The sequence below is a fragment of the Caloenas nicobarica genome, chromosome 30 (genome assembly GCF_036013445.1).
Source record: "Caloenas nicobarica isolate bCalNic1 chromosome 30, bCalNic1.hap1, whole genome shotgun sequence".
In the NCBI taxonomy this organism is placed as follows: Eukaryota; Metazoa; Chordata; class Aves; order Columbiformes; family Columbidae; genus Caloenas; species Caloenas nicobarica.
Genome location: NC_088274.1, coordinates 322351 through 342335, shown reverse-complemented (window position 1 = coordinate 342335; position 19985 = coordinate 322351). Strand labels below are relative to the sequence as shown.

Here is a 19985-nt window from a genome sequence, read left to right as displayed (position 1 = left end):
CCAGCCAACTGACATCTACATCACCCACCACCACCCAACTGACCTCTACAGATGGCCCCACCACCGCAGGACCCTCCTCCGCAACCTTCTCCTCCAATGCAGCCACGTCCACCACTGTCACCTCCATGTCACTCTCCAACACTTCCATAGAAGCGACCACAACATCACCCACCAGCACCCAACTCACCTCCACAGCACCCATCGCACAAGTGATCTCCACCACTGTCACCTCCACTCATGTCACATCCACTGAAGCCACCACCTCAGCAGGACCCTCCTCCACCATCTTCTCCACCACTGGGGCCACCTCCACCGCTGTCCCCTCCACTGACCTCACCTCCACCACTGTCCCCACCACCTTTGGACCCTCCTCAACAGCCTTCTCCACCACTGGAGCCACCTCTTCATCTGCCACCTCCACTCAGGTCACCTCCACAGATGTCAACACCACCCCAGCATCGACCACCACAGCCTTCTCCTCTACTGGAGCTACATCTACTGCTGGCACCTCCACTCAGCTCACCTCCATGGCGCTACCAACCACTTCCGCACAAGAGACGTCCTCATCACCCACCACTCAAGTGACCTCCAGTGCTATCACCTCCACCCAGGTCACCTCCACGGACATCTCAACCACCTCACGACCCTCCTACACCACTGGCCCCTCAACTGAGGTCACCTCCGTGACAGTAACCACCACATCGCTGGAAGGGACCACCACAGCACCCACCACCACCCATCTGACCTCCACAGCTCCCACCACTCAGGGGACCTCCACTGCTGGCACCTCCACTGCTGGCACCTCCACCTCTCCCCCCACCACCTCAGGACTGTCTTCTACAGCCTCCTCCACCACTGGAGCCATGTCTACTGCTGTCACCTCCACTGAGTTCACCTCCACAGAAGCCACCACCTCCCAATTGACCTCCACAACACCAGCCACCAGCCAGGTGACCTCCACCCCTGTCACCTCCACTCAAGTCACCTCCATGGTCATGACCACCTCCTCTGGACACTCCTCCACAGCCTTCTCCTCCACTGCAGCCACCTCCACCGCTGTCACCTCTACCCAGGTCAGCTCCACAGACATCCCCACCACCTCTGGACTCTCCACTGTCCTCTCTACAACCGAAGCCACCTCCACCACTGTCACCCCTACTGAGGTCACCACCACCTCAGAACCCTTCTCCTCCCCCTTCTCTACCGCTGGAGTCACCTCCACCGCTGCCACGTCACCTGAGGTCACCTCCATGTCAGTGTCCACCACATCATCGGAAGGGACCGCTACAGCACCTACCAGTACCCATCTGACGTCCAAAGCACCCACCACCACCCAACTGACCTCCACAGCACCAACCGACAGCCAAGTCACCTTCACTGCTGTCACTGCCACTGATGTCACCTCCACGGACGTCCACACCACTGGAGCCACCTCCACAGCTGTCACCTCCGCTGAGGTCACCTCCATGTCGGCAACCACCATTTCCACGGAGGAGACCTCCACAGCACCCACCAGCCAAGTGACCTCCACAGCTCCAACCAGCACTCAAGTCACCACCAGTCAAGTCACCTCCAGTGCTGTCATCTCCACCCAGGTCACCTCCACGGACATGCCCACCACCTCAGAACCCTCTTCCACCACTGTCACCTCCACTCAAGTCACCTCCATGGTCATGCCCACCACCTCTGGACACTCCTCCACAACCTTCTCCTCTGTTGGAACCACCTCCACCGCTGGCACCCCTACCCAGGTCAGCTCCACAGATGTCCCCTCCACCTCTGGACTCTCCACTGTCTTCTCTACAACCAAAGGCACCTCCACCACTGTCACCCCTACTGAGGTCACCACCACTTCAGGACCCTTCTCCACCCCCTTCTCCACCACTGCAGTCACCTCCACTGCTGCCACGTCACCTGAGGTCACCTCCATGTCAGTGTCCACCACATCATCGGAAGGGACCACGACAGCACCTACCAGCACCCATCTGACGTCCACAGCACCTGCTTCCACAGAACTCAGCACCCAAGTCACCTCCACAGAACCCACCACCCAACACACCTCCACTGTATCTACCAGCCAACTGACATCTACATCACCCACCACCACCCAACTGACCTCTACAGATGGCCCCACCACCGCAGGACCCTCCTCCGCAACCTTCTCCTCCAATGCAGCCACGTCCACCACTGTCACCTCCATGTCACTCTCCAACACTTCCATAGAAGCGACCACAACATCACCCACCAGCACCCAACTCACCTCCACAGCACCCATCGCACAAGTGATCTCCACCACTGTCACCTCCACTCATGTCACATCCACTGAAGCCACCACCTCAGCAGGACCCTCCTCCACCATCTTCTCCACCACTGGGGCCACCTCCACCGCTGTCCCCTCCACTCACCTCACCTCCACCACTGTCCCCACCACCTTTGGACCCTCCTCAACAGCCTTCTCCACCACTGGAGCCACCTCTTCATCTGCCACCTCCGCTCAGGTCACCTCCACAGATGTCAACACCAGCCCAGGATCGACCACCACAGCCTTCTCCTCTACTGGAGCTACATCTACTGCTGGCACCTCCACTCAGCTCACCTCCATGGCGCTACCAACCACTTCCGCACAAGAGACGTCCTCATCACCCACCACTCAAGTGACCTCCAGTGCTATCACCTCCACCCAGGTCACCTCCACGGACATCTCAACCACCTCACGACCCTCCTACACCACTGGCCCCTCAACTGAGGTCACCTCCGTGACAGTAACCACCACATCGCTGGAAGGGACCACCACAGCACCCACCAGCACCCATCTGACCTCCACAGCTCCCACCACTCAGGGGACCTCCACTGCTGGCACCTCCACTGCTGGCACCTCCACCTCTCTCCCCACCACCTCAGGACTGTCTTCTACAGCCTCCTCCACCACTGGAGCCATGTCTACTGCTGTCACCTCCACTGAGTTCACCTCCACAGAAGCCACCACCTCCCAATTGACCTCCACAACACCAGCCACCAGCCAGGTGACCTCTACCCCTGTCACCTCCACTCAAGTCACCTCCATGGTCATGACCACCTCCTCTGGACACTCCTCCACAGCCTTCTCCTCCACTGCAGCCACCTCCACCGCTGTCACCTCTACCCAGGTCAGCTCCACAGACATCCCCACCACCTCTGGACTCTCCACTGTCTTCTCTACAACCGAAGCCACCTCCACCACTGTCACCCCTACTGAGGTCACCACCACCTCAGAACCCTTCTCCACCCCCTTCTCTACCGCTGGAGTCACCTCCACCGCTGCCACGTCACCTGAGGTCACCTCCATGTCAGTGTCCACCACATCATCGGAAGGGACCGCGACAGCACCTACCAGTACCCATCTGACGTCCACAGCACCCACCACCACCCAACTGACCTCCACAGCACCAACCGACAGCCAAGTCACCTTCACTGCTGTCACTGCCACTGATGTCACCTCCACGGACGTCCACACCACTGGAGCCACCTCCACAGCTGTCACCTACGCTGAGGTCACCTCCATGTCGGCAACCACCATTTCCACGGAGGACACCTCCAGAGCACCCACCACCCAAGTGACCTCCACAGCTCCAACCAGCACTCAAGTCACCACCAGTCAAGTCACCTCCAGTGCTGTCATCTCCACCCAGGTCACCTCCACGGACATGCCCACCACCTCAGAACCCTCTTCCACCACTGTCACCTCCACTCAAGTCACCTCCATGGTCATGCCCACCACCTCTGGACACTCCTCCACAACCTTCTCCTCTGTTGGAACCACCTCCACCGCTGGCACCCCTACCCAGGTCAGCTCCACAGATGTCCCCTCCACCTCTGGACTCTCCACTGTCTTCTCTACAACCAAAGGCACCTCCACCACTGTCACCCCTACTGAGGTCACCACCACCTCAGGACCCTTCTCCACCCCCTTCTCCACCACTGCAGTCACCTCCACCGCTGCCACGTCACCTGAGGTCACCTCCATGTCAGTGTCCACCACATCATCGGAAGGGACCGCTACAGCACCTACCAGTACCCATCTGACGTCCAAAGCACCCACCACCACCCAACTGACCTCCACAGCACCAACCGACAGCCAAGTCACCTTCACTGCTGTCACTGCCACTGATGTCACCTCCACGGACGTCCACACCACTGGAGCCACCTCCACAGCTGTCACCTCCGCTGAGGTCACCTCCATGTCGGCAACCACCATTTCCACGGAGGAGACCTCCACAGCACCCACCAGCCAAGTGACCTCCACAGCTCCAACCAGCACTCAAGTCACCACCAGTCAAGTCACCTCCAGTGCTGTCATCTCCACCCAGGTCACCTCCACGGACATGCCCACCACCTCAGAACCCTCTTCCACCACTGTCACCTCCACTGAAGTCACCTCCATGGTCATGCCCACCACCTCTGGACACTCCTCCACAACCTTCTCCTCTGTTGGAACCACCTCCACCGCTGGCACCCCTACCCAGGTCAGCTCCACAGATGTCCCCTCCACCTCTGGACTCTCCACTGTCTTCTCTACAACCAAAGGCACCTCCACCACTGTCACCCCTACTGAGGTCACCACCACCTCAGGACCCTTCTCCACCCCCTTCTCCACCACTGCAGTCACCTCCACTGCTGCCACGTCCCCTGAGGTCACCTCCATGTCAGTGTCCACCACATCATCGGAAGGGACCACGACAGCACCTACCAGCACCCATCTGACGTCCACAGCACCCACCACCACCCAACTGACCTCCACAGCACCTGCTTCCACAGAACTCAGCACCCAAGTCACCTCCACAGAAGCCACCACCCAACACACCTCCACTGTATCTACCAGCCAACTGACATCTACATCACCCACCACCACCCAACTGACCTCTACAGATGGCCCCACCACCGCAGGACCCTCCTCCGCAACCTTCTCCTCCAATGCAGCCACGTCCACCACTGTCACCTCCATGTCACTCTCCACCACTTCCATAGAAGCGACCACAACATCACCCACCAGCACCCAGCTCACCTCCACAGAACCCATCGCACAAGTGATCTCCACCACTGTCACCTCCACTCATGTCACATCCACTGAAGCCACCACCTCAGCAGGACCCTCCTCCACCATCTTCTCCACCACTGGGGCCACCTCCACCGCTGTCCCCTCCACTCACCTCACCTCCACCACTGTCCCCACCACCTTTGGACCCTCCTCAACAGCCTTCTCCACCACTGGAGCCACCTCTTCATCTGCCACCTCCACTCAGGTCACCTCCACAGATGTCAACACCACCCCAGGATCGACCACCACAGCCTTCTCCTCTACTGGAGCTACATCTACTGCTGGCACCTCCACTCAGCTCACCTCCATGGCGCTACCAACCACTTCCACGCAAGAGACGTCCTCATCACCCGCCACTCAAGTGACCTCCAGTGCTATCACCTCCACCCAGGTCACCTCCACGGACATCTCAACCACCTCACGACCCTCCTACACCACTGGCCCCTCAACTGAGGTCACCTCCGTGACAGTAACCACCACATCGCTGGAAGGGACCACCACAGCACCCACCACCACCCATCTGACCTCCACAGCTCCCACCACTCAGGGGACCTCCACTGCTGGCACCTCCACTGCTGGCACCTCCACCTCTCTCCCCACCACCTCAGGACTGTCTTCTACAGCCTCCTCCACCACTGGAGCCATGTCTACTGCTGTCACCTCCACTGAGTTCACCTCCACAGAAGCCACCACCTCCCAATTGACCTCCACAACACCAGCCACCAGCCAGGTGACCTCCACCCCTGTCACCTCCACTCAAGTCACCTCCATGGTCATGACCACCTCCTCTGGACACTCCTCCACAGCCTTCTCCTCCACTGCAGCCACCTCCACCACTGTCACCTCTACCCAGGTCAGCTCCACAGACATCCCCACCACCTCTGGACTCTCCACTGTCTTCTCTACAACTGAAGCCACCTCCACCACTGTCACCCCTACTGAGGTCACCACCACCTCAGAACCCTTCTCCACCCCCTTCTCTACCGCTGGAGTCACCTCCACCGCTGCCACGTCACCTGAGGTCACCTCCATGTCAGTGTCCACCACATCATCGGAAGGGACCGCTACAGCACCTACCAGTACCCATCTGACGTCCACAGCACCCACCACCACCCAACTGACCTCCACAGCACCAACCGACAGCCAAGTCACCTTCACTGCTGTCACTGCCACTGATGTCACCTCCACGGACGTCCACACCACTGGAGCCACCTCCACAGCTGTCACCTCCGCTGAGGTCACCTCCATGTCGGTACCCACCATTTCCACGGAAGAGACCTCCACAGCACCCACCAGCCAAGTGACCTCCACAGCTCCAACCAGCACTCAAGTCACCACCAGTCAAGTCACCTCCAGTGCTGTCATCTCCACCCAGGTCACCTCCACGGACATGCCCACCACCTCAGAACCCTCTTCCACCACTGTCACCTCCACTCAAGTCACCTCCATGGTCATGCCCACCACCTCTGGACACTCCTCCACAACCTTCTCCTCTGTTGGAACCACCTCCACCGCTGGCACCCCTACCCAGGTCAGCTCCACAGATGTCCCCTCCACCTCTGGACTCTCCACTGTCTTCTCTACAACCAAAGGCACCTCCACCACTGTCACCCCTACTGAGGTCACCACCACCTCAGGACCCTTCTCCACCCCCTTCTCCACCACTGCAGTCACCTCCACTGCTGCCACGTCCCCTGAGGTCACCTCCATGTCAGTGTCCACCACATCATCGGAAGGGACCACGACAGCACCTACCAGCACCCATCTGACGTCCACAGCACCCACCACCACCCAACTGACCTCCACAGCACCTGCTTCCACAGAACTCAGCACCCAAGTCACCTCCACAGAAGCCACCACCCAACACACCTCCACTGTATCTACCAGCCAACTGACATCTACATCACCCACCACCACTCAACTGACCTCTACAGATGGCCCCACCACCGCAGGACCCTCCTCCGCAACCTTCTCCTCCAATGCAGCCACGTCCACCACTGTCACCTCCATGTCACTCTCCACCACTTCCATAGAAGCGACCACAACATCACCCACCAGCACCCAACTCACCTCCACAGCACCCATCGCACAAGTGATCTCCACCACTGTCACCTCCACTCATGTCACATCCACTGAAGCCACCACCTCAGCAGGACCCTCCTCCACCATCTTCTCCACCACTGGGGCCACCTCCACCGCTGTCCCCTCCACTCACCTCACCTCCACCACTGTCCCCACCACCTTTGGACCCTCCTCAACAGCCTTCTCCACCACTGGAGCCACCTCTTCATCTGCCACCTCCACTCAGGTCACCTCCACAGATGTCAACACCACCCCAGGATCGACCACCACAGCCTTCTCCTCTACTGGAGCTACATCTACTGCTGGCACCTCCACTCAGCTCACCTCCATGGCGCTACCAACCACTTCCGCACAAGAGACGTCCTCATCACCCGCCACTCAAGTGACCTCCAGTGCTATCACCTCCACCCAGGTCACCTCCACGGACATCTCAACCACCTCACGACCCTCCTACACCACTGGCCCCTCAACTGAGGTCACCTCCGTGACAGTAACCACCACATCGCTGGAAGGGACCACCACAGCACCCACCACCACCCATCTGACCTCCACAGCTCCCACCACTCAGGGGACCTCCACTGCTGGCACCTCCACTGCTGGCACCTCCACCTCTCTCCCCACCACCTCAGGACTGTCTTCTACAGCCTCCTCCACCACTGGAGCCATGTCTACTGCTGTCACCTCCACTGAGTTCACCTCCACAGAAGCCACCACCTCCCAATTGACCTCCACAACACCAGCCACCAGCCAGGTGACCTCCACCCCTGTCACCTCCACTCAAGTCACCTCCATGGTCATGACCACCTCCTCTGGACACTCCTCCACAGCCTTCTCCTCCACTGCAGCCACCTCCACCACTGTCACCTCTACCCAGGTCAGCTCCACAGACATCCCCACCACCTCTGGACTCTCCACTGTCTTCTCTACAACTGAAGCCACCTCCACCACTGTCACCCCTACTGAGGTCACCACCACCTCAGAACCCTTCTCCACCCCCTTCTCTACCGCTGGAGTCACCTCCACCGCTGCCACGTCACCTGAGGTCACCTCCATGTCAGTGTCCACCACATCATCGGAAGGGACCGCTACAGCACCTACCAGTACCCATCTGACGTCCACAGCACCCACCACCACCCAACTGACCTCCACAGCACCAACCGACAGCCAAGTCACCTTCACTGCTGTCACTGCCACTGATGTCACCTCCACGGACGTCCACACCACTGGAGCCACCTCCACAGCTGTCACCTCCGCTGAGGTCACCTCCATGTCGGTACCCACCATTTCCACGGAAGAGACCTCCACAGCACCCACCAGCCAAGTGACCTCCACAGCTCCAACCAGCACTCAAGTCACCACCAGTCAAGTCACCTCCAGTGCTGTCATCTCCACCCAGGTCACCTCCACGGACATGCCCACCACCTCAGAACCCTCTTCCACCACTGTCACCTCCACTCAAGTCACCTCCATGGTCATGCCCACCACCTCTGGACACTCCTCCACAACCTTCTCCTCTGTTGGAACCACCTCCACCGCTGGCACCCCTACCCAGGTCAGCTCCACAGATGTCCCCTCCACCTCTGGACTCTCCACTGTCTTCTCTACAACCAAAGGCACCTCCACCACTGTCACCCCTACTGAGGTCACCACCACCTCAGGACCCTTCTCCACCCCCTTCTCCACCACTGCAGTCACCTCCACTGCTGCCACGTCCCCTGAGGTCACCTCCATGTCAGTGTCCACCACATCATCGGAAGGGACCACGACAGCACCTACCAGCACCCATCTGACGTCCACAGCACCCACCACCACCCAACTGACCTCCACAGCACCTGCTTCCACAGAACTCAGCACCCAAGTCACCTCCACAGAACCCACCACCCAACACACCTCCACTGTATCTACCAGCCAACTGACATCTACATCACCCACCACCACTCAACTGACCTCTACAGATGGCCCCACCACCGCAGGACCCTCCTCCGCAACCTTCTCCTCCAATGCAGCCACGTCCACCACTGTCACCTCCATGTCACTCTCCACCACTTCCATAGAAGCGACCACAACATCACCCACCAGCACCCAACTCACCTCCACAGCACCCATCGCACAAGTGATCTCCACCACTGTCACCTCCACTCATGTCACATCCACTGAAGCCACCACCTCAGCAGGACCCTCCTCCACCATCTTCTCCACCACTGGGGCCACCTCCACCGCTGTCCCCTCCACTCACCTCACCTCCACCACTGTCCCCACCACCTTTGGACCCTCCTCAACAGCCTTCTCCACCACTGGAGCCACCTCTTCATCTGCCACCTCCGCTCAGGTCACCTCCACAGATGTCAACACCAGCCCAGGATCGACCACCACAGCCTTCTCCTCTACTGGAGCTACATCTACTGCTGGCACCTCCACTCAGCTCACCTCCATGGCGCTACCAACCACTTCCGCACAAGAGACGTCCTCATCACCCACCACTCAAGTGACCTCCAGTGCTATCACCTCCACCCAGGTCACCTCCACGGACATCTCAACCACCTCACGACCCTCCTACACCACTGTCCCCTCAACTGAGGTCACCTCCGTGACAGTAACCACCACATCGCTGGAAGGGACCACCACAGCACCCACCAGCACCCATCTGACCTCCACAGCTCCCACCACTCAGGGGACCTCCACTGCTGGCACCTCCACTGCTGGCACCTCCACCTCTCTCCCCACCACCTCAGGACTGTCTTCTACAGCCTCCTCCACCACTGGAGCCATGTCTACTGCTGTCACCTCCACTGAGTTCACCTCCACAGAAGGCACCACCTCCCAATTGACCTCCACAACACCAGCCACCAGCCAGGTGACCTCTACCCCTGTCACCTCCACTCAAGTCACCTCCATGGTCATGACCACCTCCTCTGGACACTCCTCCACAGCCTTCTTCTCCACTGCAGCCACCTCCACCGCTGTCACCTCTACCCAGGTCAGCTCCACAGACATCCCCACCACCTCTGGACTCTCCACTTTCCTCTCTACAACCGAAGCCACCTCCACCACTGTCACCCCTACTGAGGTCACCACCACCCCAGAACCCTTCTCCACCCCCTTCTCTACCGCTGGAGTCACCTCCACCGCTGCCACGTCACCTGAGGTCACCTCCATGTCAGTGTCCACCACATCATCGGAAGGGACCGCTACAGCACCTACCAGTACCCATCTGACGTCCACAGCACCCACCACCACCCAACTGACCTCCACAGCACCAACCGACAGCCAAGTCACCTTCACTGCTGTCACTGCCACTGATGTCACCTCCACGGACGTCCACACCACTGGAGCCACCTCTACAGCTGTCACCTCCGCTGAGGTCACCTCCATGTCGGCAACCACCATTTCCACGGAGGACACCTCCAGAGCACCCACCAGCCAAGTGACCTCCACAGCTCCAACCAGCAGTCAAGTCACCACCAGTCAAGTCACCTCCAGTGCTGTCATCTCCACCCAGGTCACCTCCACGGACATGCCCACCACCTCAGAACCCTCTTCCACCACTGTCACCTCCACTGAAGTCACCTCCATGGTCATGCCCACCACCTCTGGACACTCCTCCACAACCTTCTCCTCTGTTGGAACCACCTCCACCGCTGGCACCCCTACCCAGGTCAGCTCCACAGATGTCCCCTCCACCTCTGGACTCTCCACTGTCTTCTCTACAACCAAAGGCACCTCCACCACTGTCACCCCTACTGAGGTCACCACCACCTCAGGACCCTTCTCCACCCCCTTCTCCACCACTGCAGTCACCTCCACTGCTGCCACGTCCCCTGAGGTCACCTCCATGTCAGTGTCCACCACATCATCGGAAGGGACCACGACAGCACCTACCAGCACCCATCTGACGTCCACAGCACCCACCACCACCCAACTGACCTCCACAGCACCTGCTTCCACAGAACTCAGCACCCAAGTCACCTCCACAGAAGCCACCACCCAACACACCTCCACTGTATCTACCAGCCAACTGACATCTACATCACCCACCACCACCCAACTGACCTCTACAGATGGCCCCACCACCGCAGGACCCTCCTCCGCAACCTTCTCCTCCAATGCAGCCACGTCCACCACTGTCACCTCCATGTCACTCTCCAACACTTCCATAGAAGCGACCACAACATCACCCACCAGCACCCAACTCACCTCCACAGCACCCATCGCACAAGTGATCTCCACCACTGTCACCTCCACTCATGTCACATCCACTGAAGCCACCACCTCAGCAGGACCCTCCTCCACCATCTTCTCCACCACTGGGGCCACCTCCACCGCTGTCCCCTCCACTCACCTCACCTCCACCACTGTCCCCACCACCTTTGGACCCTCCTCAACAGCCTTCTCCACCACTGGAGCCACCTCTTCATCTGCCACCTCCACTCAGGTCACCTCCACAGATGTCAACACCACCCCAGCATCGACCACCACAGCCTTCTCCTCTACTGGAGCTACATCTACTGCTGGCACCTCCACTCAGCTCACCTCCATGGCGCTACCAACCACTTCCACACAAGAGACGTCCTCATCACCCACCACTCAAGTGACCTCCAGTGCTATCACCTCCACCCAGGTCACCTCCACGGACATCTCAACCACCTCAGGACCCTCCTACACCACTGTCCCCTCAACTGAGGTCACCTCCGTGACAGTAACCACCACATCGCTGGAAGGGACCACCACAGCATCCACCAGCATCCATCTGACCTCCACAGCTCCCACCTCTCAGGACACCTCCACCGCTCCGACCACTGAGGAGACCTCCACCGCTGGCACCTCCACTGGTGGCACCTCCACCTCTGTCACCACCACCTTAGAACTGTCTTCTACAGCCTCCTCCATTACTGGAGCCACGTCTACTGCTGTCAGCTCCACTGACTTCACCTCCAAAGAAGACACCACCACACAACTGACCTCCACAACACCAACCACCAGCCAGGGGACCTCCACCACTGTCACCTCCACTCAAGTCACCTCCATGGCCATGCCCACCACCTCTGGACACTCTTCCACAGCCTTCTCCTCCACTGGAGCCACCTCCACTGGGGTCACCTCCATGTCGCTATCCACCACTTCCACAGAACATGCCACCATAGCACCCACCACCACCCAACTGACCTCCAAAGCACCTCCTTCCACAGCACTCAGCACCGAAGTCACCTCCACAGAACCCACCACCCAACACACCTCCACTGTATCTACCAGCCAACTGACCTCTACATCACCCACCACCACCCAACTGACCTCTACAGATCGCCCCACCACCGCAGGACACTCCTCTACAACCATCTCCTCCACTGCAGCCACCTCCACCACTGTCACCTCCATGTCACTGTCCACCACTTCCACAGAAGAGACCTCCACAGCTCCCACCAGCACCCAACCGAGCTCCACAGCACCCGCCAGTACCCAACTGACCTCCACTGCTGTCACGTCTCCCGAGGTCTCTTCCCTGCCAGCATCCACCACTTCCGCAGAAGGGACCACAACATCACCCATCAGCACCCAACTCACCTCCACAGAACCCACCAGCACCCAGCTGACCTCCACAGCTCCCACCACCCAACTGACCTCCATGGCACCGACCACCAGCCAAGTCACCTCTACTGCTATCACCTCCACCCAAGTCACCTCCACAGAAGCCACCACCACCTCAGGACTCTCCTCCACAACCTCCTCCTCCACTAGAGCCACCTCCATCACTGTCACCTCCACTGAGGTCACCTCCATGCTGGTGCCCACCACTTCCACAGAAGCGACCACCACGGCACCCACCAGCACCCAACTGACCCCCACAGAACCCACCAGCACCCACCAGACCTCCACAGCTCCCACGAGCACCCAACTGACCTCTACAGCTCCCAGCATCACCCAACTGACCTCCACAGAACCCACCAGGACTCAACTGTCCTCCACTGCTGTCACCTCCGCAGAAGACACCACCACCTCAGGATTGTCCACCACGACCTTCTCCACCAGTGGAGCCACCTCCACTGCTGCCACCTCCACTGAGGACACATCCACGTCTGTATCTGCTACCCCCACCACTGTCCCTTACTCTACACCCACCCCCACCACTCTTCCCCCTACTCTTATCACCACCCCCCACATCCCTGCAACTACAACCATTCCCTCAGGTATGACCACCCCTCCTATCCCTACGACCCCTCCCACCCGTGTCCCCACAACTCTCTCTACAACTATGACCATCCCCACCAGTGTCCTCACCACTGTGACCAACCCCATCATTGTCCCTGCCAACACGACCACCCCCTCCACCACGTCCACCTCCACCACCCTTGCTACTACTACGACCACCCCCACCAGCAGACCCACCACTGTGACCATCATCCCCACCACTGTGACCATCATCCCCACCACTATGACCACCCCCACCACCCTTCCTACAACGATGACCACCCCCACTACTATCTCCACCACTACGACCACCATACCCACCACCATCCCCACCACTACGACCTCCCCCACTACTATCTCCATCACTACGACCACCATCCCCACCACTACGACCACTCCCACCACCATCTCCACCACTATGACCACCATCCCTACCACCCTTCCTACCACTATTACCAACCCCAGCACTCTCCCTACTAGTACAACTACCCTCACCACTACAACCACTCCCACAACCATCCCAACCACTATGACCACCCCCAGAACCATCTCCACCACTACGACCACCCCCACAACCATCCCAACCACTACGACCACCCCCCCCACCACCCCCACCACTACGAACACCATCCTGACCACTACGACCACTCCTACTACCATCCCCACCACTATGGCCACCCCCTCCAATGTCACCACCACTACAACAGCCTCCACAAGTGTCCCCACAACCACCCCCAGCACCTTTCCTACCACTACAACTATCCCCACCACTGTCCCCACCTCTACGACCACCCCCACCACCCTTCCTACAACGATGCCCCGTACCGCAACGACCACTCCCACAACCATTCCCACCACTACAACCACTCCCACCACCCTTCCTACAACTATGACCATCCCCACCACCATCTCCACCGCTACAACAGTCTCCACCACCAGGAGCAACCCAACCACCACCCCCACCACTACAACCACCCCCACAACTACAACCATCTCCACAACTACAAGCACCCCGACCACGACAGCCACCTCCACAACTACAATCACCCCCACCACTACGCCTACCACCACCCCCAACACAACGACCACCACAACCACCACCACCACCACAACCACCACGGCCACCACCAATGCAGGTGAGTCTTCCCCCTCGGTGGCACCACCCGGCCACGTCCCCACTCCCCGACCTCCCACCATCCTCCAACATTCCCCAGGTGCCTTCGCACCCCTGGGGTTTCTCCAGGCACCCACGTCCTGTGGTGCCTCTTCCAGGTCAATGCCAGAATGGGGGCACGTGGGACGGCACCAAGTGCCGCTGTCCCGGCGGTTTCTACGGCACCTACTGTGAGACGTCCGTCTGCCAAAATGGGGGCACCTGGGTCAATGACCTTTGCCAGTGCCCTGAAAACTTCCAGGGGACCGAGTGCCAGTACTCCAAGGAGACCATCGAGGTCCAAGAAGGTGGGGACCACCCCAAGGTGTGCGACACCGCACCGGGGCTGCCTTGGGGGCCACCAACCCCAGAGTGGGCTGAGGTCACCTCAGAGGGACGGACCTGGGAATGGGGACACCATGGAGGGACCAACATGGGAATGGGGACACCATGGAGGGACCAGCCTGGGAATGGGGACACCATGGAGGGACCAACGTGGGAATGGGGACACCATGGAGGGAACAACATGGGAATGGGGACACAATGGAGGGATCAACATGGGAATGGGGAAACCATGGAGGGACCAACGTGGGAATGGGGACACCATGGAGGGAATGACCTGGGAATGGAGACACCATGGAGGAACCAACGTGGGAGTGGAGACACCATGGAGGGACCAGCCTGGGAATGGGGACACCATGGAGGGACCAACATGGGAATGGGGACACAATGGAGGGATCAGCCTGGGAATGGGGACACCATGGAGGGACCAGCGTGGGAATGGGGACACCAGGGAGGAACCAACCTGGGAATAGGGACACCATGGAGGGACCAATATCGTCCCATGACCATGGTCACCAGGGGTGGGATGGGGACACCTGGGTCTGTCACTTACGGGTCTCCTGCTTGAAGAGGTGACTGTGAATGCGACGGTGGAGATGAAGGTGAAGGTGGAGAACAGGAATTTCACTGAGGACCTCGCAAATAAGTCCTCCCAGGCTTTCCGGGACTTCGAGAAGGAGTTCAAGGAGCAGGTCAGGGCACAGCGACACTGGGGGCAGCCCCATGCTGGGGACACCTCGGGGGGACATTCGGGGCACAGTGGGGCTGGTGCCCACATCTCCTCACGGTCTCTCTTTGTCTTCCAGATGAGGGAGATTTACAAGAACATAGAGGGCTACCAAGACGTGGTGATCCATGAGCTGAGGTGGGTGACCACCAAGGCTGGGTGGGGTGTCCTATGGGGTGCTGACTCCCCATCTGCTCTGGTGGGGTGATTTAGGCTGAAGGGACCCACAGGGGTCGATTCCAGGTGATGCTCCCCAAGGATGGGGCATCCACAGCCCTACAACCATGTCCCGTCCCTGGGGCTCCTCTGGGATGCTCCAGCCCCATGGAACGGTGGCTGCGCTGTCCCTCCACACTGGACACCCCAAACTGGTCCCAGTTGGGTGCCCCTTGCAGTGTGGGACCACTGAGCCACCCGTGTCCCCTCTCCTTGCAGCCAGGGCAGCATCGTGGTGAACTACATGGTCATCCTGAAGGTGCTGGCCAGCACCACGGTCACCGAGACGGTGGAGAACATCTCCAAGGACCTCGTCAGCGCCGTTGACAGCTACACCGGCTGCAATGAGACCTGCCAAGGAGACGACTGTGAGTGACGCTGGTGGTGACCCCCACGTGTCTGTTGTCACCAGGGCAAGGTCCTTGCTGGGGGGGACCTGAGCCCAGGGGTTCCCACCAGCAGCTGCTCTCTCCATCCCAGGTTCTTTCTGTTTCAACTCCACGTTCACCAACATCACCAGCTACGAGGTGTCCGAGGTCGAAACAAGTAAGCGAGGCCACAGGACATTTGTCCCCACCCCGGGACCCCTCAAACCACGTCCCTGTGCCCCCTGAGCCGCGTGTCTCCACCCCCAGGTGTCTGCACCAGCTACATCCCAGCGGATTACCAGTCCTACTACGTCCCCCTTGTCACCGACGCCGGTGTCGTCTGCATCAGCGACTGTGACAGCCGATCTGCCAACCCCTACCCCTGTGTCCACGGCACGTGCCTCGTGGCACGCTCGGGACCGGAATGCCAGTGAGCACCTCGCCATGTACCTGCCCACCAAAAAACCTGTGTCCCCCCAGGGTTGGGGTGACACCGGCAGCAATGTCACCTCCGGGATGTCCCCACCAGGTGCTCTGACGAGGTGGTCTTCTGGTACCAAGACAAATTCTGCAGCTCGCGGATCAGCAAGATGGGGGTGGCCATAGGGGTGCCGGTGGCCACGTTGGTCGCGGCCGTCGCCATCTTCACCGTCTTCATGGTGCGGGCACAGCGGCAGAGGGACAAGTACAGGCAAGTGCATGCCCGTGGGGTTGGGGGGGGTCCCATGGGGGTGTCCACGCCTGGTTCTCACCCATCTCCATCCCATCACGCAGGGACAAGTTGACCTCGCGCTTGGACTTGTATTGCAATGTGGACGAGAACTGGAACGATGACCAGGGATTTGCCATCAACAACCAGGGAGCATCATGGGAAGGTAATGGGGCTGGCTGGGGAGTCAGTTGGGGGCTCCTGTGGCCCCTGGGGGGTCCTGGGGCTCCACCTCACCTCTCCTTCCACCCCACAGCCACAGAGACCCCCAGGACCAACATCGACCTAGAGAAGGTGGACACAACGCAGGAGGTGGGTGCCACGTCCCCAGAACCCTGACGCTGTGTCCCCCCACCCACCGCGGTGGGGACAACCCCCCCATGACATCCCCATCTCTCCTTCCTCCTCAGATCCACATCCAGCGACCGACCCGCATCGTCACCCCCCTGAGAGGATCCACCCAAGAGCCAGTGGCGAGGGGTGGGGACAGGGGGTGGGTGGGGGTCTCGGGGACAGCACCGGGGAACCCACCATCCTCTTCCTCCCTGTTCACATCTGCACTTTATTTTTGAACAAAGCACTGATTTTTTTGTCACCTGCCTGTTTCTGCAGACTCTGGGGACACCTCAGGGGGTCCTGTGTCCTGTTGGGGGGACGTGGGCTCGGCCAGGGGACAGGGCTGGTGATGGGATGGAAATTGCCCCCAGAACAGAAAAGGAAACACTGGGGATTAATTAATTGTGCGTGAGCAATTAGGAGCTGCCATGGGATCACCCCAAGGGTACAAGTCCAACAGGTGACGCACGTGGGACAATTTGTCCTTGTCCCCATCCCCAGGGTTAAATATCAGCCCGGAGGTTCATCCACGGTCCCTTCCCACCCCCACGGGGACGGGGACAACGGGCTGTGGTGGCTTTGGGTGGGGGGACATTGAGGGGTCCCAAGGTGGCACCACACATGGGTGGTGGGGACATTGAGGGGTCCCAAGGTGACACCACCCAGGGATGGGGACACTGAGGGGTCCCAAGGTGACACCACCCAGGGATGGTGAGGGGGACACTGAGGGGTGCCATGGTTGGGGGGGGACATTGAGAGGGTCCCAAGGTGGTACCAGCCATGGGTGGTGGGGACATTGAGGGCTCCCAATACGGTGGTGGGGACATCAAGGGGTCCCAAGGTGGCACCAGCCATGGGTGGTGGGGACATTGAGGGGTCCCAAAATGGTGGTGGGGACATTGATGGTTCCCAAGGTGACACCACACATGGGTGGTGGGGACACTGAGGGGTCCCAAAATGGTACCATCCAGGGATGGTGGGGTCATTGAGGGGTCTCAAGGTGGCACTACCCATGGAGGGGGACATTGCGGGGTCCCAGAGTGGGGGGGGGGACATTGAGGGGTCCCAAGGTGGCACCAGCCAGGGTTGGTGGGGACATTGATGGGTCCCAAGGTGACATCACACGTGGCTGGTGGGGACATCAAGGGGTCCCAAAGTGGTGGTGGGGACATTGAGGGGTCCCAAGGTGGCACCAGCCAGGGATGGAGGGGATATTGAGAAGCATCCAAGAGGGCACCACCTGTGGATGGTGGGGACATCGAGGGGTCCCAAGGTGGCACTGCCCATGAAGGGGGTGATGAAGGGTCACCCAAGTGTCACCTCCACCCCAGTGGATCCTTGGGGGTGTCACCCCGGGGTCACCGCTCTTCCCACAGGAGGCGGAAGTGTCCCCAAGATCATGTGTCACCACTCGTGTCCCCAGCCAAGTCACACCCTGTCCCTGAGCGCTAAAATTAGTCACTTTATTGGTTTTTTCCACCTTATCTGGCAGCCGGGAGGTGTCGGGGAAGCGGGGACAAAGTCCAAGTGTGGCTGAAAATACCCCGGGGGTGGGGATGGTTACGGTCCCAGTTCTAACTGGGAGCTACTGGGGTGGGGTAGGGGGGTCCCCCACGTGCACAGAGTGGGGATCTGGGTGGTTGGGGGGGTGTCACCCCGAAAAAGGGCTCAGAAATGGCAGGAACAGCCTCTTGCTCCCTCCCCCAGTTTACACTGGGGTTGTCCCAGTACAAACCAGTACCATCAGCGCCATTCTTGTGTCTCTTCCTCTGGACACAAGCCTTGAAGCCACCACTAACTCCTTAACGTTTCTACTGGGCACCACACACTAGAGCTCCGTCAGCCACTAACGAGCCTTAATTGCCCTGATGGGCCTCACCTGGGACCTCCACCCTCTGCTCATTGGCCCAGGAGCCACATTTAAGCTCAGCCCAGCTCAGCTGAGAGTGATCAAGCTCTGGAACCATCTCTTATCCCATCTCTTAGTTGTTACCTGGGCCTGTGTCATCTTTTCATCCCTTGCTCTTCCACAGACTTTGCTCAGAGGGGTCAGTACACACTGACATTGTTGCCTCTGCCCAAATTTTTGGGTGCTGTGGGACCGTGTCCTGGTTGGGGAGAACATTCCTTGGGTTCTGGTCACTCTTTGGTTCTTCCTTCTGCTCCTGGACAATCCCCCAGCTGTTGCTCCTTCCACAGCAGATGTTGTCCTTGTACTGGATGAACCCCAACAAGAAGGATTTTCTACCAAGATTTGTTTTGACGGTGTTGGTGGAGTTATGCCGTGTGTCAGTGTCACGGTGGACGAAGAGGTTGTGGTGTCTGTGGTGGACACAGAAGTGTTGGTGGCCATGGAGACTGAGGTCCTGTGTCCCCCTGAGGTCCCATCCCACCAGCAGTTCCCACCCCTTGGGTGTCCTCCAACTCAACCAAGATGCCGTTATCAGAAGGAGTTTTGTTTCCAGCTGCTCCTCTTCCCCGTGGACTTTATCCACACCCTTTGCCCTGGCATCTCCTGGACTTTCCTTTTCCAAGGAAAGATGTGAACCCGCTCACGTCGTTGGTTTGGTGCCAGGAACCCCGTGTCACAATAGTGGGGAGGGATCTTGTAACCAGGATGTGACAAGGGTGGGGGTGAAGGGTGGTGACAACCTTGAGCTCGATCAAACACGGGGTCACCCCAGCACAGGGAGGAGAGTGATGGGGAGACCCCACCATGCTGACGGCGTCCTTCAAATCCAGATTTTTCTTGGGGAAATTTGCCCTGGAAGATTCAGCAACTTGTTTTGAGCTGG

General features: G+C 59.4%; 2 protein-coding genes across 2 annotated transcripts in view; one reads left to right on the top strand and one right to left on the bottom strand.

The window, feature by feature from the left end:
- Positions 1-19985, bottom strand: part of PFAS (phosphoribosylformylglycinamidine synthase) — a 308075-nt gene that overhangs the window by 130449 nt on the left and 157641 nt on the right. The window lies entirely within an intron of this gene.
- LOC135999805 (mucin-19-like) lies at positions 126-19736 on the top strand. Its single transcript, XM_065653381.1, has 12 exons — positions 126-14475; positions 14612-14800; positions 15405-15526; positions 15641-15699; positions 15997-16145; positions 16258-16323; positions 16413-16575; positions 16675-16836; positions 16920-17020; positions 17111-17166; positions 17265-17334; positions 19390-19736. Exons 1-12 carry the CDS (start codon positions 126-128, stop codon positions 19734-19736), a joined length of 15834 nt encoding a protein of 5277 aa, XP_065509453.1.

Excerpts from the sequence above, each read along its gene's own strand:
- LOC135999805 (XM_065653381.1), top strand. The coding sequence starts at position 126 with ATGTCACTCTCCAACACTTCCATAGAAGCGACCACAACATCACCCACC. Across the intron at positions 14,801-15,404 it reads GACCATCGAGGTCCAAGAAG|AGGTGACTGTGAATGCGACG; the intron begins GTGGGGACCACC and ends TCCTGCTTGAAG. Across the intron at positions 15,700-15,996 it reads GTGGTGATCCATGAGCTGAG|CCAGGGCAGCATCGTGGTGA; the intron begins GTGGGTGACCAC and ends CTCTCCTTGCAG.